General features: G+C 36.3%; 3 protein-coding genes and 1 long non-coding RNA gene across 9 annotated transcripts in view; 3 read left to right on the top strand and 1 right to left on the bottom strand.

Moving 5' to 3' along the window:
* LOC126587674 (TMV resistance protein N-like) overlaps positions 1–8,038 on the top strand; it is a 35,441-nt gene extending 27,403 nt beyond the window's left edge. The window contains exon 5 of the mRNA XM_050252763.1: positions 7,947–8,038. The gene's annotated coding sequence lies outside the window, so the exon portion shown is untranslated. The remainder of the gene's footprint in view (positions 1–7,946) is intronic.
* The window catches only part of LOC126587673 (TMV resistance protein N-like), a 36,971-nt gene extending 26,155 nt beyond the window's left edge, over positions 1–10,816 (top strand). The window contains exon 6 of the transcript XR_007611152.1: positions 10,648–10,816. The gene's annotated coding sequence lies outside the window, so the exon portion shown is untranslated. The remainder of the gene's footprint in view (positions 1–10,647) is intronic.
* On the top strand, positions 4,423–10,816 carry LOC126587671 (TMV resistance protein N-like). 6 transcript variants are annotated; one of them, XM_050252752.1, is made up of 9 exons: positions 4,423–4,657; positions 4,831–4,947; positions 5,092–5,638; positions 5,738–6,833; positions 6,935–7,213; positions 7,542–8,624; positions 8,683–9,257; positions 10,334–10,371; positions 10,590–10,816. In XM_050252752.1, the coding sequence occupies exons 3-8, from the start codon at positions 5,121–5,123 to the stop codon at positions 10,338–10,340; spliced, it is 3,558 nt and encodes a 1,185-aa protein (XP_050108709.1). In that variant the 5' UTR covers positions 4,423–4,657; positions 4,831–4,947; positions 5,092–5,120; the 3' UTR covers positions 10,341–10,371; positions 10,590–10,816. The 6 variants fall into 6 exon arrangements, with proteins under 6 accessions (XP_050108709.1, XP_050108712.1, XP_050108710.1 ...); XM_050252755.1 differs by having other exon boundaries at positions 8,683–9,258; positions 10,342–10,371; XM_050252753.1 differs by having other exon boundaries at positions 4,423–4,609; positions 10,334–10,367; positions 10,531–10,679.
* Positions 10,817–10,970: 154 nt separating this feature from the next.
* LOC126587682 (uncharacterized) lies at positions 10,971–12,845 on the bottom strand. The gene is made up of 2 exons (XR_007611163.1): positions 12,546–12,845; positions 10,971–12,332 (listed from the first exon to the last, which is right to left on the bottom strand). It is a non-coding gene; the product is annotated as an uncharacterized LOC126587682 (long non-coding RNA).
* Between the last annotated feature and the right edge of the window lie 11,768 nt (positions 12,846–24,613).

Below are 24,613 nucleotides of genomic sequence, written 5' to 3'. Positions count from 1 at the left end.
TATTTTAAACATCTACAAATCTCACCTCTTCCTATGAGATTTCGAGGGAATTGAATCAAAATTTTATATGGAATCTCTACAAATCAATTAAACTCCATAAAAATCTATGAATTTATAAATCCATTAAAATCTCTCACATTCTCAATTGAATACACCCTCCTTAGAAGAAAGTTGGGAACTTTCTCGAAAATCTTGCACCCAGTCACTCTGGTGAGGAGAAATGTTAAAGGAAACCAGGAAGCTTCCTGGAAAGTTGGTCTTCCACTTTTTTTTTTGTGGAAAATAATTATCCTTTCACTTTTGTCCTACATTTGTTAACGTGTTCCTTTTAGCTTTTCCTCTTGACTGAATATTGGAAAGTGGACAGCTTTTGCATCGGGATTTCCATGTTGCTTCTTTCAAGGAGATTTACATTGATTGCACCGAAATATTAGAGCGTTGTGGCTCAATTTTGCATCCTATATTAACTTTGTGACATAACAACACGTAATAAATTATTTATACCGTTGTCTTAACGTTTCTGTTTCACATTAGAGGAAAAAAAAGAAAAGAATGAATGTTACTAAGTGTTTAACCATATCTTATCCATAGCTTCTCTTTCCTGTTTTTTTTTTTTTTAGGACCATTACCAACTGTTTTTTATAAGGAATTTATATGGTACTCAAGAATATGAGATACTCCGAATGTTTTAACCATTACATCTTTGTTTAAAAATACAAATATCATTCACTTAGTATTACGGCTTATTGATATTTATCTTCACTTGTAAGTGAGAGGTCTTAGGTTCGATTCTCGTCAAAGACGAATTTAAATCACATTATTGCTTGCTAGCCCATTGTGAGGCAAAACCCACCTCTTCCCTTAGTGTAAATAATATCGTTTGCTAAAAAAAAATACAAATAGCAAAATATAACAGTTATAACACCTGAGTATCAACTTAGTACTACGATCCAGTGATATTCCTTTTCACTTATAAGTGAAAGGTGATCTTAAGTTCGATTCTCGTCAAAAACGAATTTGAATCAAATTATTGCTGGCCGATTGTGAAGTTAAACTCACCCCCTCTCCCTTTAGTATAGAAAATATCGTTTGTTCAAAAAACAAAAAAATCTGAGTATCCCATACTACAAACCATCCTAATTTTTTTTGTTCTTCTCCCACTTTAGGATTTAGGTAAACAGTCATACTAACTTTTCTTTGTCAAACAAATAATTCACCATCTAACACTATAACCCACACTAAACCGTGCGGTGACCACCACCACTACTACCAATAGAAGTACTCCGGTTATCCATCTCTCTCCCGTTTATTTCCATTCCTACCTCTCTCTGTCTCTCAATTTTCTCTCTCCTACAACTTTGCTGTGAGAATTTTCAGTGTGATTTTTTCTGCTCCTTTTCTTACCATTTGTCACTTACACATCTATATAACACTCAGTGTTCCTTTGTCTGTTTTTTAGGAACCGAAAGGCGTATGCTGCCTTTGGATTACAATTGTTTCAAATACTACTTAGGCTTCAGATTTCATACAAAAATCGAAAACCCTTATCAATTGTGCATCTGACTGGGAACAAATTTGGTGAGCCCTTGAGTCAGGGCTACACTAGATTAGAATAGGGATGGTTCAAAAAACCGAATCGATACAAAACCAAACTAAACTGAAATTGGTTAGTTTGGTTTCGGTTTTTATGGTTCAAAAACCGAACTGAAGTAACACTTAAAACGATGTCGTTTTTGTAATTTTGTCTTTTACGGGAGGACAGTGCGTTGTTGTGTATATATACACTTGTATAAACAAATTGTTGTGCTTTTATATAGATACTGAGGATGTGGTTGTGTTTCTTGTAAAAGTGATTATCATTAACATAATTCACTCTATACAAATATATCAAAGATCATATTGTGGCTCATACTTTTCATCGTACATACCGTCGCTGTATTATTTATTAGCGGGCATCTGATTGACAGTAAGAGTTCTTTTGCAGAACCATATGATCCAATTATCTTTCTGCCTATTATGGGCAGAAATGGGTAATTGATCGTTTTAGCCTCAATTGTTTTGGTAGAGTTTAATTGATATTGTTGTAGTCATTGTCTTTGGACAAACATGTTTCATGCAGTACATTATTTGGGTTTGCTGCTAAGCCTCCACACAGTTTGATTTTCTATTCCTGATGATATTTTTCAGATTTAAAAAATAATAATCAGGTTTTCTATAAAACAAAATCGAATAGAACTGAAAAAAATCGAACCGAAGTTAAATCAAGAAAAAATCAAACCAAACAATAATTTCGATTTGATTTTCAATTTTGACAAAAAACTGAAAAGATTGAATTTGAACCTACTCCTAAATTATAGAATTTCTCGACGCACGGCATACTGGTTCCAAAAATGATGAGAAAAGTTTTATAGTGGGTGACATAATTATCTTCCTCTTGAAAAAAAACAGAGACATGAAATCTTTTCTTAGAAGAAAGATAACATGTCCCAACAAGGAATGGAAATATGCAATAGTCGGCCTGCCACTTTTATGGTGGAAAATAATTGTCCTTCAACTTTGGTGTTTCTCTTGAACGGAGTATTGGAAAGTGGACAGCTCTTATATAGAGAGTTCCTTGTTGCTTTTTTTCAGAGGGATTTAACTTGCACCAAAACCTTAGGTGGGACTTAAATTTATCTCCACCTCACATCGTATTTTAACATTGTGATATGAAAACACGTAATAGATTAATAACACCGTTGTCTTGGCACTCCCGTTTCACATAAATAAAAAAGAGTGAATGACTAATAACCATAACTTCTCTTTCTATTTTTGGACCATAACTTCTCAGCCGTACATCATGAATTATGCGGTCAGAAATCATTTTACTTTTATTATTTTAAATTAAACACAAATAATATCTGATAAAAAATGACTACACGATATATGATAAACAAATGAGATGTGAGAATCCTTAAAATCCTTACCTAATGCATCCGGAGAGGATCCGTGTTCATCAAAATATAATAGATATAACACCCTACAAGCCACCCTAAATTTTTTGTTCTTTTACTCTTAGTTTAAGTCATCCAAACAATCATACTGACTTTTCTTTGTCAACAAAAAATTATCATCTGACACTATAACCACACTGAACCGTGTTGTCACCGGACTTGGATTCTCTGCCCTCCCAATTCGGTGCCCTCCTCGTGCTCTCCTGTTTGTGTGGTCACGGTTAAGCCACGTCAATATTTTATATTACTATTTTTTTTTTGTCTTATTATTTTTATAAAAAACAATATAAAATGTTAGCATGGATTAACCGTGACCACACAAAACAGAAGGACACGAGGAGGGCACCGAAATGGGAGGGCAGAGAATCCAATTCCGTTGTCACCACCACCACTCCTACCAACAGATAAAACTGCGGCTGTCCAAGTGTCCATCTTTCTGTGTTTTCTAGGAACCGAAGGGCATAGGCGGCCTTTCATTTTCTCTGTGCTGATGGGAACCAAAAGAAAACCATCCACTGCCTTGTACTATTGGCTGCATTATTTCTTTACTTTTTTACATTGGTAACAAACGAATTAACGGAACATAATTTAAAAAAAAAAGGAAAATTTTGAAATAGGTTCAATTTTATAAGCTTACTTTAGAAATAGATCCAATTTTTAGTGATTTTTTATTTTTGAAATAGGTTCAATTTTTAGTTACTTTGGACCCATATCAAAATACCCCTTTTTATCCGTTGATCTTCTAACATGAATATATATTCTGGGGTGTGTTATTCACACGAAACTTTAGAGTTGCGTGGCTCAAATTTATCCTCACTTCACATTGTATTTTAACTTTATGACATGAAAACACGTAATAAATTAATTACACCATTATTTTAACGTTTTTGTTTCATATAAAAAATTAAATTTTTATTTAAAAATACAAATATCAAAATATAATGGTTATAATAGTATACCTTACTATAGACCACCATAAATTTTTTGTTCTTTTGCTCCTACTTCAGGTAAACGATCATATTAACTTTTCTTTGTCAAAAAAAAAAAATTTCACAATCTAACACTATGACCCACACTAAACCGTGTTGTCACCAACACCCCTACTACCAATAAAGTACTCGGGCTGTCTTCCTCTATTTTTTAGAAATGAGAAAGGCTTACGGTTGTTTAACTAAATTAACCAATAAGTTTAGAGGAAAATTAATGAAAAAAATTTAAAAATTTTGAGTCTTAATGATAATGACAAAATAAAGAGTAAAGTGAATAGTATCAGGTTTGACTTTTTAATGTAAAAATGTGGTTTTTCATTAAAGTTAACAGTACCGTGGACTTTTCGTTAAAACTCCCTGAATTTAAACTTAAAACTAATATGAAACCAATGAATTGTTACAGAGAAGTCAAAAGTCTTACAGAGAAATTAAAACTAAAATTTTGACTCTTTTACTCCTACTTAGGTAAACAGTCATGCTAACTTGAAGAAATAATTCACCGTCTGCCACTATCAGTCTATCACCAACACTAAACCGTGTGGTCCCCACCACCACTGCCGGTAGAAGTAGTACTCGGCTGTCCATCTCTTTCCCATTTGTTACAACTGTTCTGTGTGAATTTTCAATGTGATTTTTCTGCTTCTTTCTTTGCCATTGTCACTTTTCTCTGCCTGTGTAAGTTTGTGTTGATCCTGTATTTTGTTTTTCTGGTTTCTCTGAGCCCTTAATCTCATTTGCTTAATGTACAATTTCAATTACCAAAACAAGATTTAAAGTTTCTATTTTCTTGTCACTGCTCATTTTTCTTTTACTTGTTCATTGACTACTATTTTTGTTTTTGTTTGCAGAACCCATTTTTCAGTAACTGAATATGATTCAACGAGTTTAAACTGAGTAATAGGGGACTGTAAGATCAAATCGAATTGTCAAATTTGTGTTGGCACTGAGTCAAATATCTGATCGCAGTGAGTCCTTGTAGTTCCGAATAAAAATTGGATATTGTAGATTACCAAAAGAAGATATAAAGTTTCAATTTTTTTTTTTACTTTTAGAACATGGATCTTCTATTCTTTTTACTTGTTCATCCAGTTACTGTTTCATGTTTGCAGCACCCAATTTACAGCAACTGTCTTTTCCTATGGCGTTGAGCACCCAAATAGCCTCTGCATCTTTTCTTTCGAATGAATCAGCTCCTCGATGGAAGTATGACGTGTTTTTGAGTTTTAGGGGTGTAGACACCCGCAAGGGCTTTGTATCCCATTTACACCATGAATTGTCCAAGTGCCAAGGAATTACGACTTTCATGGACGATCGAGAGCTTGAAGGAGGAACAAGTATTCATCCTGAGCTCCGAAGGGCGATCGAAGAATCGCATATTGCAATTGTTGTTCTCTCACCAAACTATGCTTCTTCCAAATGGTGCTTGGACGAACTTACAACCATTCTTCGATGCATGGAATCCAGGAACTCAGTTCTGCCCGTCTTTTATCAGACAGATCCATCTGACGTCGGAAATCAACGGGGATGTTTTGCCGAAGCCTTCGCGAAGCATGAACAAAATTCGAGTAGTACCGAAGATAAAGAGAAGGTGGTCCAATGGAAAGCTGATCTAAAAAAAGTGTCCAAAATTTGTGGTTGGCACTCGAAGGAATCTAAGTAAGTATGCATGAACAACTTTAATTTCCTATGTCTTAGCAGAGTCAAAATTGGATGCTTCATTTATGTTTTTTTTATTGGTTATTTCATACCATGTAGGAGTGAAAGTGAGATTATACAACAACTCGTCGTGAGTGTGTGGAGGAAAGTGCACGCTACATTCCGGTTGTTAGATTCCTCACAGAAAATAGTTGGGGTTAATTTTGGGCTTGAGCAACTAAGTTCGTTGTTAGCTCATGATGTCAATGATGTTCGCTTTATAGGGTTAACGGGGATGGGTGGCATTGGTAAGACAACCCTTGCCAAGCTAGTTTATGATAGAATCTTCCATCATTTTGAAGTTCCCTGCTTTCTTGAAAACGTTAGAGAGGCTTCTAGAGCAGACCCTACTCTAATTCGTCTTCAAGAAACACTTCTTTCACCGATGTTGAAAGAAAAGATTCTTACGCAACAATGGGGAATCAATTACACCAAGAGATGCTTATGGAACAAAAAGGTTCTTCTTGTACTTGATGATGTGGATCACATAAACCAGCTACAAGTACTAGCTGGAAAGGAAGATTGGTTTGGCATGGGAAGCAGAATTATCTTTACAACTAGAAATGAACGTCTGCTAGTCGAGCATGGCATAACATTATGTCATAATGTTGAGGTGTTAAATGATGATGAAGCTCTTGCACTGTTTAGCCTGCATGCCTTTAAGAAAAATATGCCCGAGGACGGGTTTTTGGAACTGTCTGAGTGTTTCATTAAATATGCTGGAGGCCTTCCATTAGCTCTTAAAACTTTTGGGTCGGCATTGTTTAAGAGAGGGCTAGATGCTTGGAATAGTACACGGGATAATCTGTCAAAAATTCCTAATCCAGAAATTATTGATAAACTTAAAATAAGTTATGATGGACTAGAAGAGATGGAGAAGAGCATTTTTCTTGAGGTTGCGATTCTCCACAAAGGGAAGTACACAAAGGAAGTAATTGAAATACTAGATATTTCTTTTGGAATTTCTAGTAGTACTATGATAGATGTACTAATTGAGAGATCTCTCCTCTATCAAGATTGCATCAAATGTATATGGATGCATGACTTGATACAAGATATGGCATGTAAAATTGTTCGTCAAGAGTCTAAAGAGCCTGGTCAACGCAGTAAGTTGTGGCTTTACGATGACATCGATCAGATATTTACAAAGAATACGGTAAGAAGTTAAATACCAAGTTTGGAAGAAGATATTGATTTCTTTTGACACTATATTAGACTTGAATGCGAAATTAATTTGTCATTTTTCTTAATTGTTAGGGAACGGCAGCAATTGAAGTCATATCCTTACGCTTGTCCAACGTAAAAGAGGTGCCCCAGTGGAATTGCGAAGCCTTCTCTAAGATGGATGGAGTGAGGTTTTTGGAATTCGATAATTTGATCTTTTCTTCAGGCCCCAAATCTCTTCCATGTTCCTTGAGAATTATAAATTGGAGTTGGTATCCTTCTAATTTTCTTCCAACCAGCTTTCGCCCGCACTTGCTTGCTCAACTTAAGATGCGTAATAGCAATCTTGTTCGTGTTTGGGAGGGAAAAGTGGTAAGAGTAGTTATGAACAAAGGATAATATTGGTTACTAGTTAATACTCATTTTTTGATTTTGTCCAATGATATTTTAAAATATACTTGTTATTTAAAAAAAAAAATAGACTTGTTATTTAATTTTTCTTGAGTTTTAAAAACAAGGAACTCGTGATATTTTTTTATTGTACAATCCCAAAGGTCCCAAATTTCTTCCATATTCATTGAGAATAAATGCTATTTAATTTACAAAATAATCATATGTTTATTTATTTATTATTTTGAATAAACTTTAAGGTTGTGGAAGCTAAGTATATGATCTGAACTTTATCAGTGGTGTTGTACAGGACTTGCCCAACTTGAAATATATCGATCTTAGCTACTCCAATAAATTGAAGAGTACTCCAGATTTCAATGGTATTCCAAATCTTAAGGAGTTGATTCTTGAGAAGTGTAAGAATTTAGTTGAGATTCACCCGTCTATTGCAGTCCTCAAAAGACTTGAGGTTTTGCACCTTCGTAACTGTGAAAGCATTAATAGCCTCCCAAGTGAGGTTGAAATGGATTCTCTTATATGTTTTCGTCTTGATGGCTGCTCAAATGTGAAAAAGATTCCAGAATTTGGGGAGCAGATGAAGAATGTGTCCTGGATTTCCTTAAGTGGGACTGCGATCCAGAAAATACCTTCATCAATTGGACATCTGGTTGGCCTCAGGGAATTGTATGCATCGAATTGCAAAAATCTCTTGAACCTTCCAAGGGCAATTTGTAATTTGAAGTCTCTTGAAGGGCTCTATGTGAGTGGATGCTCAAAGATTGACAAACTCACTGGAGACATGGATCACTTAAAGGTGCTTCACTGGGGATCCACTATGACACAGCCGCTTGTGAGCATGAAAAATCTCAAAGGTCTAGTATTTAAGACAAATTCTGACATAGCCGCTTGTGGATCAGATGGTAAAGCAAGGGATGGGTGGGGCCTTCGCCGCTTATTTGGACTTGAAAAGAGTCGCCCTGATCCTCCTCCTTGTTGGGGTTTGGTGTTGTCTTCTCTAAATCGTTTATGCTCTTTGACAGGTTTAGACCTAGACAATTGTAATCTCCAGGAAGGGGATATCCCTGATGATATTGGCTGCTTGTCCTTATTGGAAGCATTGCGTCTCAGCAGAAATAATTTCGTCAGTCTAACTGAAAGCATTAGACACCTTTCTAAGCTTTCGCATCTTGATCTGGAGGGGTGTAAAAGCCTTAAAAAATTGCCACCTTTTCCATCAAACAGAGGATTAAGAGTAAAGTTGGACGATTGCACTTTCTTACGAAGGTTTTCAGGTGCATTCAATTTGTATGATGCTAGTGTCAGTTGTTGGAATTGCATTGCATTGGTTCCAGATGAAGACTTGATTAATAGGATTCTAAAATCTGTCATTCAGGTACTCTCTCTCTCTCTCTCTCTCTCTCTCTAAATAATTGATCTTTCTTCTGCTGCAGGGATCGAAAATTGTAATCCCTGGAAGTGAAATTCCAAAGTGGTTCAATAATCAGAGTGTGGGATATTCAATAAATGTGGAGCTTCCTCTATCATGTACCAACTGGCTTGGGATTGCCTTCTGTATTGTTTTTCAATTCCAAAACCCTATACTAAATGCGCAGCTTCCTCGTTGGTATCGTTTAAGTATTAACTGTTCAGTGGAACTTGTTAACCCTGAAAAACTTGGCCCAGAAAAGTATTGGAATTGGAAGATCGTACCATTACCGTCTCTTGTGTCAGAAAACCTTTGGCTATTTTATATTCCTCGTCCATTTTGTTTGCCTCGTGAAGATTGTCATCAGGAACAGTTTTTATTCGAAATTGACTTTTTACGTAATAAGTCTTGGATATACCCAAAAGCAGACTTGTATAAGGTGAAGAAGTGTGGGGCTCGTTTGGTGTACGAGCAAGATTTGAAAGAACTCAATCAAAAACTACTGAAACGAACACGCGAAACTCGTGACGAGGCAGCTCTAAGTGGACCTGGAAGTGCTAGCTTCAACGACACAGAACAAATTCACAAAAGGCGTTGTAACCAAGGAAGAAAATATTGGTAATATCGGAAATATCGGTAGTCTGAAAACACGGAAATATCGATGGAAATATCGGGATAATATCGATATCGATAAAAATTACATGGAAACCACGGAAATTGTAAGAAAAACTTGGAAATTTTTATTGAAACTTTGCAGGATGTTTATTTAGTCAATTATCTATTAGTTTATCACAAAAAATTGGAAGGAAATGCATTGCATGATGGATTTAACTGATTTAAGTTGATTATATAGCGAACTGGCAAACATTGTGAATGTAGAAAATATGTAGTAATTAATGAAAGAAGTTTAAACACACCATAATTATTTATATATAATGAATTAGTACAATATTTTACACTTTATACATTGCATGGTAAGATACATGAGTGACTTAGTACCACATAGAGTTCCTATGAGGTTCAAAATTTTCACTATCTTCATCATCTCTATTTGTAGAGTAAGTGTATTGTGAAGAGTAGTCAGCAACCATGACAATGGTTTTCAAGAACCAAAACCCAAAAGTCAATAGGAAACCGAATACTTCGGTATTTTTCGGGATTACCAAACAAATGGGATTTGGAAACCAATCCCATATCGAAAATTTCGGTATTTTTCGGGATGAGATTCCCGAACTTCAGGATGGTTTTGGTTTGGGATTTTTCGGTTTGGGTTTGGGGATTTTTCGGTTTGGTTTGGGATTTTCGGGAATTTTTTCCAGCCGTACCATGTAAGTGACCAAATAAAAAATAGAAAAATTAAAAACCACATGCCATTAACTAAGTAATTAATTGACACAATTTAAAATATAATACCACAAAAAATTTGGAATATGTGCAAATTTGTTTCTTGTAAAAAGAATTCAAAACAAAACAATATATATAAATATAGTAGCATATTATCACAACAACCATAAGTGATATGGTGGTTAAGGCGTTAAGAGTCAAATGGGAGGGGGTTCGAATCCCTTTAGTTTCAAAATTGAGACTTTTCAGAAAATTTTAAGAATTTTTGGATGTCATATGACTAGGATGTCATATCGCGAAAATTTTAAGACTTTTCGATATTTAAATCCATGGTTGTAACTAGTCACCATGTCACAAAAAATGCATGTAAGTAACCATCGATTAATCACATCAGCTTAATTGTCATCAAAATTATTTTTTGTTTCGACATCCTAGTCAATGTAATCAATCTCTCGATCTATATATTAAGATGGCTATATTTACTGAAAGGCGAGTGGATAAGAATGTTGATGTATAAACACTTTTGCAGATTACTTGGGCATTAAGAAGATTGATTAACAATCTGATCATCTTGCCTAATGCACCAAGTGGGTACCTTGGAAACTCGCGACGCCATGGGGGCTGCTGTGTCGGTCCAGATCTTAAGGTTCATTTTCTGAAGACGCCATTAGCGTTAACATGTAAACCAGGGGTTGAATTCAAATATCTGTACTCTGGCAGAAATTGATTTGTTTCTGTCTGATTTTGTAACTAATGCAAACTTGTAGTGCAGAAACAGAAACGTTGCTAAGGAAACAACACTTTTTGCTCAACAACTTTGGTTTGATTAAAACTTGCTTTGGTGATGCAAAAAACAAGCATTGAGAGTATTTTTCCCGAGATCATTGGAAAGGTTGTTGTAAAACTTAGAACAGCAAATCATACTAATTTTTTTAAACCCTTTTTAAACGGTAGTTTTGAAGTTTAAACTTTAAAACAGCAAATCATACTATTTTTTTTTTTAATTTTTCAAAAGCAAATCATACTAATTAACTCAGCTAAGAAATATTCAAATAATCCCCGGGCAAGCTGACAGATCGTAGCACAACTGGAAGCTTGGACACCAGCATTTTAAATCGAGATGAAGATAACCATTCGTGAACAAATCAGCAATTTGATCTTGTGAACAAATAAAATTCACCAGTAGCTCACCTCTAATCACCTTCTCCCTGACAAAATGATAATAAACTTCTAAGTGCTTGGTTCTTTAGTGGAAAACTGGATTGGATGCTAAGGCAATGGAAGACAAATTATCACACCAAATCTGTTATCTTAGAAGATTCTAATGTATGTCCCTAAACTACGAACATAACCAAGGCAACTCAGCGGCAGTGTATGCAAGCTGCCTATATTCAGCTTCAGTGCTAGACCTGGAAACTGTTTTCTGTTTCTTCGAACTCCATGATATTAAGTTTTTACCCAAGTATACACAGACGCCTCCAGTTGAACGGCGTGTGTCTAGGTTCTCTACATAATCTGAATCAGAGAAAGCAGTCAATTGTACACCTCTAGGTCTATAAACAAGACCCTGATCATAGGTAGCCTTCAAATAACGTAGGATCCTCTTAACTGCCATCCAATGAGTGTTGTTGGGCGAATGCAAGGACTGACACACTTGGTTCACAACATAAGAAAGATCAGGTCTCGTAATGGTCAAATAATGTAGGGCACTTACAACACTTTAGTATAATTCAATCCCCAAAAGCACTCAGTTTTTGTCCAGAAGAAACTGGAGTCGAGATTGGCTTGGCATGGTAAATTTAATGCATTTGATCACCAGAGCAAGTTAATTCAACACCTAGGAAGTAGTTGAGAGGACCCAAGTCCTTCATGAAATCCCAATTGAAGCAAGAAATCAACCATGCAAGAAAGCGTTCTGGATGTCCAACAGCCTTACATGCCCCTTCTTTGACACTGCCAAACCAAGCACAAGCCGAATGGGACTGTGCTTTACAACAGGACTAAAAGTCTCGTTGCAGCCAATCCCTGGTTTTTGATGAAAACCATTGGCCATAACCTCGCCTTATGTCTCTCGATCGAACCATATGCACGTCGTTTTATCTTGAATACCTACTAGTTTGGAAGAAGATTCATGGTGGGATGATAAGGAACAAGGCTCCAGGTAGGTACCATAGCGCTGCAAAGCACTAAATTCTTGACCGGCAGTTTTCTCAAGAAAGAAGATTCATGTTAAGCTACTAAACTTCAAATTCAATGATAAATACCGCGTCTGAGACTCGTTATCTTCAAACAATTGCCTGCCGGAACCAGCGCGAGGACCAAATTCGAAACCTATCAACATTTAACTTACAATTAGCTAAATTCTTAATGCTTAAGGATTTAGTTTCCTTTTTCTACTAGCGCTAATCCACCTAGACTGTAAAAAATTAAGAAAGTAATAGGCATGGTAATCTATCTGATCATATATGCAAATACACACACATACACATAAAATGCATACAAACATATATGCATATGTATATATACTACAGATGAGATGGGGACCTGGAGAGTAAGAACTGTGAAGGCCGCCTCTAGCAGTGGCAGGACGAAGAAAAGAGGAGAAGTTGCGAGAGGAAGAGGATGGAAAGAGCAAGCTCCATTCTGTGATCTTTGAGGTTGACGATGGAGACGATGGAGCTGGATTCTGGAAGCCATTGTCGGAACTTGTAAGGAGCTAAAGACGATGAAAACGTAACGACGAAGATCGTAGATGCTGGATGTACTTCGAGCTATGGGTTGCAAATGGATCTCGGCCCATTTACAACAATGTATTACATTATAGGGTTTGAATTTTTATTTTTTATTTTTTGTAACAACGATATTGTCTACAATAAGAGAGAGAAAGAGTATGCTAAGCTTCACAATTGACTAGTAATAATGTAATTCAAATTCATCTTTGACGAGAATAGAACCTATGACCTCTTACTTACAAGTGAAGAGGAACACTACTAAACCATAGTACTAAGTGGCCATTATAAGATTTGAATTAAATTGAAGAAAAATGTCACAAAATGATATTAGTAGTGACAAAATGATTTTGGAAGTAGTTGTCTATTTCTATGGGAAGTTACTAGCTGTCGAATGATTTTGGAAGTAATTATCTAAATGTTCTCTTGTATTTACCAACTCGTAAAAACTCGGAATAATGTTTCTTTAAATTGTTATCAAATACCTGAAAATAAGGAAGCATATCAACTAGGGGGCCAGTTGATCTGATTCCCGTTCCTTACTTTTTATATTGTGTTTATGAACCGCCTTGGTAGGAGTCATGGCCTAATCCTAAGTGAAATTGTCACGTATATAGGGCCAATGTTTTAATGTTTAGGCTCATCAAAGGGTCGATTCGGTTTTCCTACCTCTAACTCTCTATGTATCAAGTACTCAAAGTAACGCTCCAGGAATACTTCATTTGCACCAATATGATAACAATAATAAGGAAATACAATGGAGGGGTTTAGTAGAGAGGCTGCTTGTGGCGTAGTAAACATCAATTTAGGTCTTGAGGACACCAGGCAATGTAGACCAACCTCTTATGACAACTGTTGAATTGAATTTAGAAAGTCAGAAGTGAAAAAACATTTTCTCATGTTGCTACCAGCTACGAATCAAATATGATCGATTGAAGAAAGAAGATAAGATCGATGAATGATTAAGCGAAACTTGACCTTAGAAACCAATGAAATGCGACCTAGAAGCTTTGTTACACAAAAGTACTTTGAAGACCTCTTTTTCTGCTTCCATGCTTACTTTTGCTATAGGTCTTGAGGACTAGAGCAATGTTGACCAACCTCTTGTGACAAATGTTGAATAGAATTTAGAGTCAGAAGTGACAAAATATTTTCTTATATTGCTACCAACTATAGATCAGATACGATCGGTTGAAGAAAAAGATAAGATTGATGAATGATTAAACGAGATTTTACCTTATATACCAATAAAATGTGACTGAGAAATTTTATTACGACCTCTTGCTTCTGCTATAGGTCTTGAGGACTAGAGGTGATCTTGACCAATCTCTTGCCTCCTCCCAACCCTCACCCAATTGAATGTAGCCATCAAATTTTGAGTCATTCCAACAATTGCTCTTGCTTGCAAAGAATGAAGTTAATTCGTCAGCAACTGCATCATGCACGGTGTTATCTTCAGCCGTCCACTCTTTTTCAAACCACTGAGGTTTGGCTTTAGTTAGAGGTCATCAAACCACTGAGGTTTGGCTTTAGTTAGAGGTCATCAACATCAAGATGCCCAACCGAGAAATGTCAAAAACTCTGGACACGTGTAAGGCTACTTTACCAACACCTAATGCATTGCATGTCAATATACATGACCTGGATCGATCTCAATGGTTAATTATTCTTCGAGTGCATTGTTAATCAACTTTGTTAAAATAATGGCACAGTTCAGCTACTGGTATTGAGTCGCAGACAAACGACCACCGATTCCCTTAATTTTATAATTATTAAATTGTTAGTGCTAAGACGATACATAATATATCCCTTCGTGATAGAGCCTCTTTTGTCTTTTGTCCTATCGTTCTAGAGTCTTCTTAAGGGAGGGGTCGATTCGATTCCCTTGGGGTAGATTTACAGCGTTAATCCTTTTTACGTACTTGTATTTTTCTTCTAGTGATAATCTTAGTTCAATGATTGTTCGGCGAGTTTTCATGTGTTGATAACTAAGAACCCGAAAACGAAATAATTATCAAACTATCATTGACTAGAAACAGTAGTAATATTTATGATAAAAGATATATATTATTTCGTACAAAAATATGTGATTGTTAGTGTAGATAATATTATTTGTTCAAAAAAATGTAAACATAAAAATATATATAGTGTATTCTTTAGAGCTCTCTCTCTTATGATATTTACATTCATACCATCATACTACTAAATGACAATTTTTTTTTCCTTTTCTTTTTGGTTAACATAGAACAAATAAAGGATTCCACCTGAAAAATTTTAGGGCACAACGGATTAAATGAAATTATGAAATGAAGCGTAAGAACAGAAAAACGAAACAAGAAACTAAAAAGTGGAAAGAAAAAAAACCAATAGGAAGAATCACCCCCTTAACCAGAACCTCATCTCTCGTTTGAACACGAAAGATGAGATATAAATACAATATTATTATTATTATTATTATTTATGAGAATTTTTGAACGAGGATTCTCTTCGGATTCTCTTTGTGAGGATTTCGGAAATCTTCAAATCATATTCGTTCATTGTACATCTTGCGATCATTTTTCGTCAGATACGGTTTATATTTAATTTTAAATTAAAAAATTACAATAATTTCTGATCGCACGATATACGATGAACATATGTGATTGAAGGATTTCCGGAATCCTCACAAAGAGGATCTCCTCATTCATAATTTTCATGAATTGGGCACGTGCATAGGTATGATTTAAACCAAAGTTAAAATACTATTTTTCTGGTAAATGTTATGGATTTGGATCCTCCTGACTGGTCGGGATCTTCTTGATCAGTGTTAGTGGACTGTTGGATTTTTATGCAACGGCTACAAATAGGGAAGACCTTCTAAAAATTATAATAATTGTAGTCATTAAATAAAAATCTAACGATTCACTAACATCGGTTAGGAGGATCCCGACCACTTGCCTCGAAGAGGATCCAAATCCAAATGTTATGGAAACATAAAAATACACGTCTCGTAACAGCATATCCCTTACTCGCACGGGGCATATTCGCTGGCCAATAGAAACCCGCCACGTATGTTGGTATGATGGTGTAGCGTACATGATGATCATATACATTTCGCCATCATCATCGATGATTCATTCATTCAATCACCTTCCCAAAGCGGAAAGGACGAATGGGCCCGGAGGCTGCCAATAGCAGGTGGGACCCACACGGATCACGAGCCAAGTGGGGAGAAGATGATGGATGAGCGGAGCCAGGAAGGAAGGGAAGGAAGATATATTGCTGGCACAGCGTTGCGCCACGTCGCTTAAACACAATATTTGAGATGTGATGACTCGATTATTATTAACTTATGTATATCTGGAGCTGCTCGCTGATTGGCTGGTGGAGGAAGAAAATATCTTGGCGCGATGCTCAGCCACACACACGAGCACGAGATATTTGTGTCCCTGACGGACCGCCAAGCGCTGCTGCCCGCTCCTTCGCACCCACGCATCCCTCCACGCGTCGCTCTCTTTTGTAACGTGCTTTTCTCGGCCACATCTGAGCTGCCGGGTTTTCCTATGAGTTGCATAAGCTGGAATTACCGGAGGTTTGGGGAACTTCTGGCAATTCCTGTTTATGCAATTCATTATTTTTGACGGGGTTGAAACTCGATAGCTTAGCTGTGGTCCTAACAATTTAATGTTAATTTTTGTATCAGTATTATAAACATTATGTTAAAAATATGAATTGACAAATAGTTCATAGAGGGTTCCATCTTTGGAAGAATTTCCTTTAGCATTTCTCAATTAAAACTTATCCAACTAAAATAAAAAACTATTTTAAGTAACTTTCATTCTGTTTTTGAGAAATACTAAGAAAATTCTCTCAAAGTAGAACTCACCATAGACTTTCTGTCACTTACAATATAATGTTAATTTTGGTACCAAAGTTATAAAATATTATGCAAAAAAAATGTGGTGACAAAGAATCTATGAAGAGTCTCACTTTTAAAATAAAAATATCCTTAATTTCTCTTTGTTTTTTCATCTCCCTTCCACGAATCTCTTTTTCATCCATCATTCATTTCATAATATTGCAATTATAAAAATTAAAAAATTAAAGTTAAAAATAAAATGGTAATCGAACAAGCTTAAAAAATAAAAAGCATACACAAAAAAGGCAAAATTAATGATTACTCTCCATTCTAGTCGATGCATTTTTTCCTTTTTTCAATAATTTCTCCTCAAATAAAAGTAGCACTAAGATTAAAAAACTAAAAGTTGGATTCACCAAATTGCGTGTTTTATTCACTTGAGATGCAAAAGTGGTTTTCTCCTGTTGATGCTATAAGAGTTGCATAAGTAAAAAGGCTAGACGGCAAAACGACATGCACCATTTGATGAACCAAAAACGTGTTGAAGTGGCACACTAATTTTGATAACTGGTTTGCACTTTCACAAGTCAATCCAAATACTTACAATCTTATGGGTTCTCTCTCACCCCACTACCATATTTTATGCATTAATATTGACCAATTTGTTTTTATGCCTACCTTGTCAACTAGATATTTTTTTTTATCCCTACATGGTCAACTAAATAGTTATTTTATTAACACTCTCTAATCTTCGTTGGGTAAAATTGAAAGCAAGCGACTTTAAATATGGTCAACCAAAAGTTGTTCTAGGTAATGGAAGTCTGTGTGTGAAGGCACAAATGAAAAACATAGTTTTTATTCCTTACTAATTTTGTTCATCTTTCTTACACTGTTATTTTTGCGATTCATCGACTTCCATTTTTAACATGAACCTATTTGTTTTTTTTTTGCTAAACAAGTTGGACATGAAGTCATTGGATATTTCTTCCCATCACTATATGAAGTCAATGAAAAAACATAATGGGTTTTGTGACTTTTGCTCATTAATGTGGGACCATTATTTTTCAGGAAAGAGATGTATACTTTAGAAGTCTGATTTTGGACTCAAAAGCTTAGATCAGATTGAGCTGCTTAAATGGACCAGTGATGCCATTGTTAACACACGGTCCTTTCCAATCCCGACAGGCCTAAAGGAATAGGGACCTAGAGGAACATAGGTCCAAAGGAACAGTGGGTCCAAAGGAAAGTTAAGGTCCAATAAGCATGGAACGGTAAAACTGAGCGCTTCAAAGAGCCCATGGCCTTCAAGTGTCGTGTTAGCAACCAAGCCGAGTGCTCCTCTGTAAAGCACCTTCCGAGCATCAGAGGGCAAGTTGCCAATGACAGCTTTAAGGCACTGAGTCCGAGGAACAGAAAGAGTATGCCCACTTAAGCGTTAACTTTGAGCCACATGGTGGCTAGAACAAGGAGCAAAAGTCTATAAAGGGACATAAAGGCTGACAGGCAGGGTGTTAGGGTGCCAATCCCCACTTGCTCTTGAGCTGAGCAAGGCACTTGGCCGCATCATCCTAAAAAAGAACACAAGTGGATCTATGCGCATTAAATGCAAGGGAAATGATAGATTCAAACTTAAAGGCTCAAGGTTTAGAGGAAGACCTATAAAGGGAGGACGAGTACTCCTTAGAAGGGGTCAGACGAATTAAGAGATAAGTTATTGTAAACAGGAAAATTCTGTATCGAATGAAACGAGAATACATGTACAAAGTAGATTTGTATTGATTTGAATTTGTAGGTTACAATCTCTATGTACAGGTTTTCCTTTGATTCAGTCTTCAAATTTGATGTAGATGCGTAGGTTGTTGATCCAAGGCTCGTGATGACTTGATCTTGGACAAACGATTGAATGATTGCTTCAAGTTTTGAGCTTGAAAACAATGCTTGGATGGTCTTCACCTCAAAGTTGCGGCAAAGGTAGTGTGGATGTGAGAATTTGTTGATTCAAAGGTCTTGACAACTTGATCTTGAAACGAACGTCGTTGCAAATTTTGAGCTTGCAACAAAGTCTTGAAGAAATCGGCACAAGTGCTTGTTGATTCTTCAAGGGAGTACTTCGGCTTTGGTCGAAAGAAAGCTTAGGCTTTGGTTGTGCATTCTTCAAAAACAGCTTTGGCAGTGTATTAGTCTTCAAAGATATGCCAGAGGTTCTTCTCAGTGTAAATTTTTTGACCCTTATGCTTGTGGGAGAACCTTGTATTTATAGGTTTTTCAAAGCTTGCCTTTGGGTGAATTTGGCTTTGATTTATGTCCTAATTCGTCCATGGGAGAATTTAAGGATGTTTTGTGTCTTAATTTTAGCCATCTTTACTCCCTTGGCCAAATTATAGGGCCTTTGTTGCATATTTTGTGAGCAATTTTCAATTCTTGCTTATTTTATGAAAATGCCTTAACTTTCTTTCCGGTTTTGAGAACACTTTGAACCCTTGCTGTTTTTTAAGAGAGGTTTTCTCTCTTTGGCCGAATTTTGGGAAGTTTTAAGCTTCCTTTACTTGATTTATGCCACATGTCATTGATGACTTGTCCATTTGTGATGAGTCATATGCCACGTGGAGCTTTATGATACATCATTTGTATGCAATGAAATTTACATGTCTACAGTTACATTATTCTAGCCAAGCTCTACTTATAACCTTGTTCTCAATTTATATAAAAATCCCAATGGATGTAGCCCAATTTTGATGGATGACCACTTAAATCTTGTGTTTATTATCATTTGCTTGCAAAGTCCAAATCCATCAAGGATCAACACTTGATGTGTTCAACCTTTGTTAGCCTAGCAAGTTTTGAGCGTTTATAGTTTGGCGGTGTCTGTGGGAAGACACATACAACCTGGTTACGTCTTTCTACCAAGCGATCTAAGTACACCCTGTGGTAGATCATTGTACACACTCCTTGATGAGCATGACAAGTAGAAGAATGAGAAAGATGGTCGTAGCTAGTGACCTTGAAAGGGCCAGCAAGATGTGAAGAAGAGACGAAAAGGCTAGAGTAGCTAGTCTGGAAGAAAAAATTGAGTCATCCTAGCTGACGTAGGGGAGATGAACGAGGTAGAAAACCTCTTCCATGCCTAGAACACTTTCTTCCAAGAGTGAAGTCTAGATTTATTTGTTTGGCTTTCCTTGTCAAAAGTCGTAAATAATACCACATATACTCTTAGATAGTCTTTGAATTTACAACTCTGTTATGAGTTTATCTTGCTGGATTTTACATCTAAGGGAATTGGTTGAGGACAATCATCATCACAAAAGATTTGTTCATGCATGTGCATTTTATATCTCTATTTGTGTTGCATTTTGTCTAGTTTGATTGTCTAGTCAATTTTGCGTGCTGACTTTTACCTGTCTGGGCACACAAATTAAGACAGGCCACATGGGCTGACTGACACATTTTTGCTAGTGGTCTGTTTCTGGCCCTTGATCTACTTAGATTGTCTGCTAGGTTGACAAGAGGTTTTTGTCTTTGTTAGATGTGAAAAAATTCGATTTGTCTGTATAACCTTAGCTAGAGTTTTCATCCTCTTTGGTTGAGATAGATTAACTTTAGAAAGAGATTGGTTTTCATTTCCATCTCAAACCCCCTAGGAGAATCAAGCATATTTTATCGGTAATGTTCTTCATCGAATATTTCTAAATCTATCTTTGAACTTGCTTGCTTAAATTCATTTTATATGCTCATTTGTTTTGGCTAGGATTTTTACATTTTCAGAAAAGAGTTGATTTTAGCTTTGAGCTACCTCTTGTGTTCTTCATTGAAACCCTAGCCACAAAAATCATGTTCATGCAACATACTCCCAATCATTGCATATTAGGCTAACATTGTCTTTATGGTTTTGTTTTAATTTTGTGGTCAAGTTCTTCAAGTTTCAAGTATCTAAACTAACCTGTTTTGAATTATCACCAGTTTCATCTTTCAAGTATTTGACTGGTGAAACTGACTAGACATCGAATTCAGATTTGCATATCATTGCCATATCATCATATGTATAGTTTATGTGTTGGTCTCGGTGCCACAAGGTGAAGAGTTCAGGAGAAGCTGTCATCTTGTGAAGACTGGAGACAACACTATTTTTGTGCCACAAGATGAATAACTTAGGAGGAGCTGCCACTTCATGAAGACCTAAAGAGTTCATCTTGTGTAAGGCAAGGTTGCACAGTGGTGAAGCTGCCACTTCTTGCTTACTTCATGCATCATATTAATTGTTATTTGATATATGTTAGCTTCCAAGTTTACATTGCATATTATGAGCAATGAACTAAATTGTTGTTGACTAGGGTAACTTGTAGTGAACTAAGTTTGATTTGTAGATTTGCATTTGATTAACTGACGAATTTGTACTTAGTTGACTGGTGAGCTTGACTAGTCAATCCAACATACTTTGTTTCATAATTGCTTTGTCATTGCTGTTTGCATAATGAACTAATATGTAAATGTGTTCAAGTTTAGGAATTATTGTTGTGAAACTAATCAGGGCAAACTTTGATTAGTTAGACGTGTTGGACAATTATTGCAATTATTCTTTATATCACTGACTAACTTGTAATTAGTTAACTAGTTCAATTGACTAGTCTACATTGCAAAGTTCAATTGGTATCAGAACCTTGCTCTAGATATACATAGAGTGATCTCTAGGAGTTACTGGTATTAGGTAGAATCTCATTATGAACTGTGACTGATTTGTTGGTTCATCTAACTTTCCTCCCCTATTCGATGTAACAGATTATGCTGCTTGGAGTAAGAAGTTTCAAATCTTCTTGGATGCTTAAAGTTTGATTGTCCTTGATTCTCGTACTCTTGATATGGAAGATGTAGACTTAAAAAAGAAGAAGGATGTTGCTTTCCAAGGGGTTCAAAAAGCTAAAGGTAATGTAAGATCAAAAGATCTATCTCCTGAAGAAGTTGTGGCTTTGTTTGTTAAACAATTTACAAGGTCTCTCAAGAACAAAGGAAAAGATGTCAAAATGACTGGTGACTATTTGAAAGATCCAAAATTTCAATCACAAGAAAAAAAGTCTTTTGTCAAGAAGCAAGCAAAACTTTTCAATCTTAAAGATAAATTATTTTCGAGTGAGCCTAGATCGTGCTTCACTTGTGGTTGAGCTGGTCATCGTGTTGATGTATGTGTTAATAGCTTTAAAATACTAGTTTACAAAGGAGATAAAGCTAAGACGGAACATTCAAGTGATTGTGAGTGTAAGCATTCTCAACAATCTGACCAATCATCTGATAATGAAGTACAAATTGTTGCTCTTGTTGGTGGAAGAATGCCAACTCAGTGTTGATGAATGTGTGTTGAATGATCATTTGGATGTGACTTACGATGTTCTGTGTATCAAGCATGACTCACTTTTTGATAAGACTTGTGTTGCTAAAGTGGATAATGTTGAGTTGTCCTGAAAAGTCTATGAGCTGCAAGAAGAAAATAAGTCACTACGACTTCAGAATGGAACTAGGTGAAAAGGTTGTTTCTCTTAGGGCTCAAGTCAAATTTCTAAATGGAAGGGCTCTGCTTGTGATGACAGAGAAGAAAATGATGAAGTTGTTGCTGCCCTTGAAGCTCAAGTTCAAAACTTAAAGAAATCAAAAGAAAACATGCTAAATCAAGTTCATGTATTGAAGGCCAACAATGTAATGTACCACAAGACTAACTTGACATAGATAACTGATTTGAATGAAGCTAACAACATGGTCATTCAAATGACTACTGTAGCTGAAAATGTTGAAAAAAATGATGAGTGTTGGGAAGCCATATAGTGATAAAAATGGTCTTGGTTCTGTTGAAAGTACTAAAAGCTCCGTGATTACTAAGACAAAGTGTGTAAAGGAATCAAAGCTTGTGGCAACTGAAGTTAACTTTCATAGATCACTCCGGTCTGGTCCATGCATGTGTGACATGACATGCCATTCAGCCTGGTCCATACATGTGACATGACGTGCCAGTTGGTATTGACTTCACGTCGACCTCTTGGAGCAGGTCACCAGACTAACGAGAGGATAGAAAACACTTATCAACAAGGCGCGAAACCCCTAGGTGGCCCAACGCTAGTCGGTTTCCTTCCACTAGGCATAGGAAGTTAAGGATGAAGATGTCCACTGTTATAATCTACATATTTGTATTATTGAGATTTTATATTGTTTTTCAAGAATTTATATTAATTTATTTGAATTTAGATTTCAATTAAACTAGTTACGAAGAGTGAAGTTAGGAAAATTATTATTCACTCGTTGACCTTTCGAGGTCACAAGTAGCATTTTCAAATAGATCTCGAAACCACGAATGTATTGGCGAAAGCCGTTTACAAGTCCGGATTATAATGGTATAATTACGAACATTTGAAGTTGTGTTACTAAACTATATATTTTAAATCGATTAAACTTCCACAAGGAAGAAGCTTAATCAGATTTAAGTAAAAATAAGAGGACCAATTAGCTAGAAGGAGAATGACCAATCAAATAAAAGGGGGAGAAGGAGGGGTCTGATTTTGACCCCTTTTTGGGGCAATTTCAACCCTTTTAACCCGCCAACTTGACCCGCTCATATCTTCTTCATCCGAGCTCCGTTTTAGGTGATCTTGGTGTCCATGGAAAAATTTTGACGAGCCTTACATCTCTGTGGTGTTAGATTTTTCATTTTCTTATCCATTTTTCCAATTCGAGGCAATAAAGTTTCATGGGTTTCCGGCGATTTTGTCATTTTTCCGGTGATTCCGGCAACCATTTCCTTCAAGTGAGGTATGAAACTTCATCTACTCTTCATAATCTTCAAGTTGATATGCTTGGTTCGTGCTTTTGTATTCATTTTAGAGTTATGTGTTTAGAACCCTAGAAATCCGATTTTCTCTGGTGAAGTTGGACAGAATTTATCGTCGGCCTAGTTGTGAAAAGTGTTTCTCTTGTTGAGCTCTAGCTACCACGTAAATTTGAGCTTATTTAGTTAATGTTGAAAATTCGGGGTTTCTAAACCTTCCACCTTGGCTACCACCGTGTGTGGCGGTGCGTGGGACCGTCCACGAGTGTTGTCTAAGTACCAAATACCTTTTAGTGACCCTGTGAACCTATGTCTAGCTCGGTTTCCCGAAATTCAATTGTTAGGTGTGGTGATCAAATTGGACCACCACTTGTTTGTGTGATTAATGACAATCCGATCGTTGGTTCGTAATACAATTTTGTGAACACCCTAGTTATCAGTTGTTGGACCTTTGAGAACTTATAGATAGGAAATCTGATGTGCAGATCTTCCAGATTCAATAACCTTAGGTTGTTGACCTTAATAGATCTACCTTATCGACGGTTGACGTTCTAGTCAACGTGCTCTACTCTTGAGGTCGCTTACCTCTAGTATGTTGTTGAGGCTTGATAGAGCTTAGTTGGCTAATCACAACGACGTGTCGTTCCTAGTTGTGTCTCGATATATGTATTAGTGGCACCATATTGAGTTATACTTGTTGATTAAATGTGCTTCCTATTGAATTGTTATTTTTATTTTTAGCATCGATCTATGTTTAGTAATTGTGAATCTACTGTAGCTTGGAAATGTTTATGAAATGTGGTTAGATATGTATGATGTGAATATTGTTTTTATGACGATGTGAACCCAAAATCTTATGAAAAGTTTATGTAGAACTTTTATGTTTGTATGATAAGATAGTGGTCATGAGAAGTTGATAGTGCAAGTGATTACAATGTAAATCATAATGGATGAGATAAGGGTAAGTGGTTTGTGTGTTGATCTAACTGCACCATGTAGCTGTGGTACATGGATGGTCTTGCTTGGTTAATCTGCGTTGGGGGGTCACTACCTACTTGGTTATCTTGACCCTGCTTGGTTAATCCACGATGGGTGGTCACTACCTAGAGCTAGGATGTGGTCCTGCTTGGTATATCCGCGATAGGGGACCATATGTATTCAGAGGTAATCATGCTTGGTATATCCGCGATGGGTGATCACTGCCTACACGATGAGATTATGCCTATGGTTTTGCTTGGTATAT

This window comes from Malus sylvestris, chromosome 10 (genome assembly GCF_916048215.2).
Source record: "Malus sylvestris chromosome 10, drMalSylv7.2, whole genome shotgun sequence".
Lineage (NCBI taxonomy): Eukaryota > Viridiplantae > Streptophyta > Magnoliopsida > Rosales > Rosaceae > Malus > Malus sylvestris.
This window is presented reverse-complemented; position numbering and strand designations above follow the sequence as displayed.

Coding starts and splice junctions, on each gene's coding strand:
- LOC126587671 (XM_050252752.1), top strand. CDS start 5,121: ATGGCGTTGAGCACCCAAATAGCCTCTGCATCTTTTCTTTCGAATGAA. Junction 5,639..5,737: donor TGGCACTCGAAGGAATCTAA/GTAAGTATGCAT, acceptor CATACCATGTAG/GAGTGAAAGTGAGATTATAC. Junction 8,625..8,682: donor TTCTAAAATCTGTCATTCAG/GTACTCTCTCTC, acceptor CTTCTGCTGCAG/GGATCGAAAATTGTAATCCC.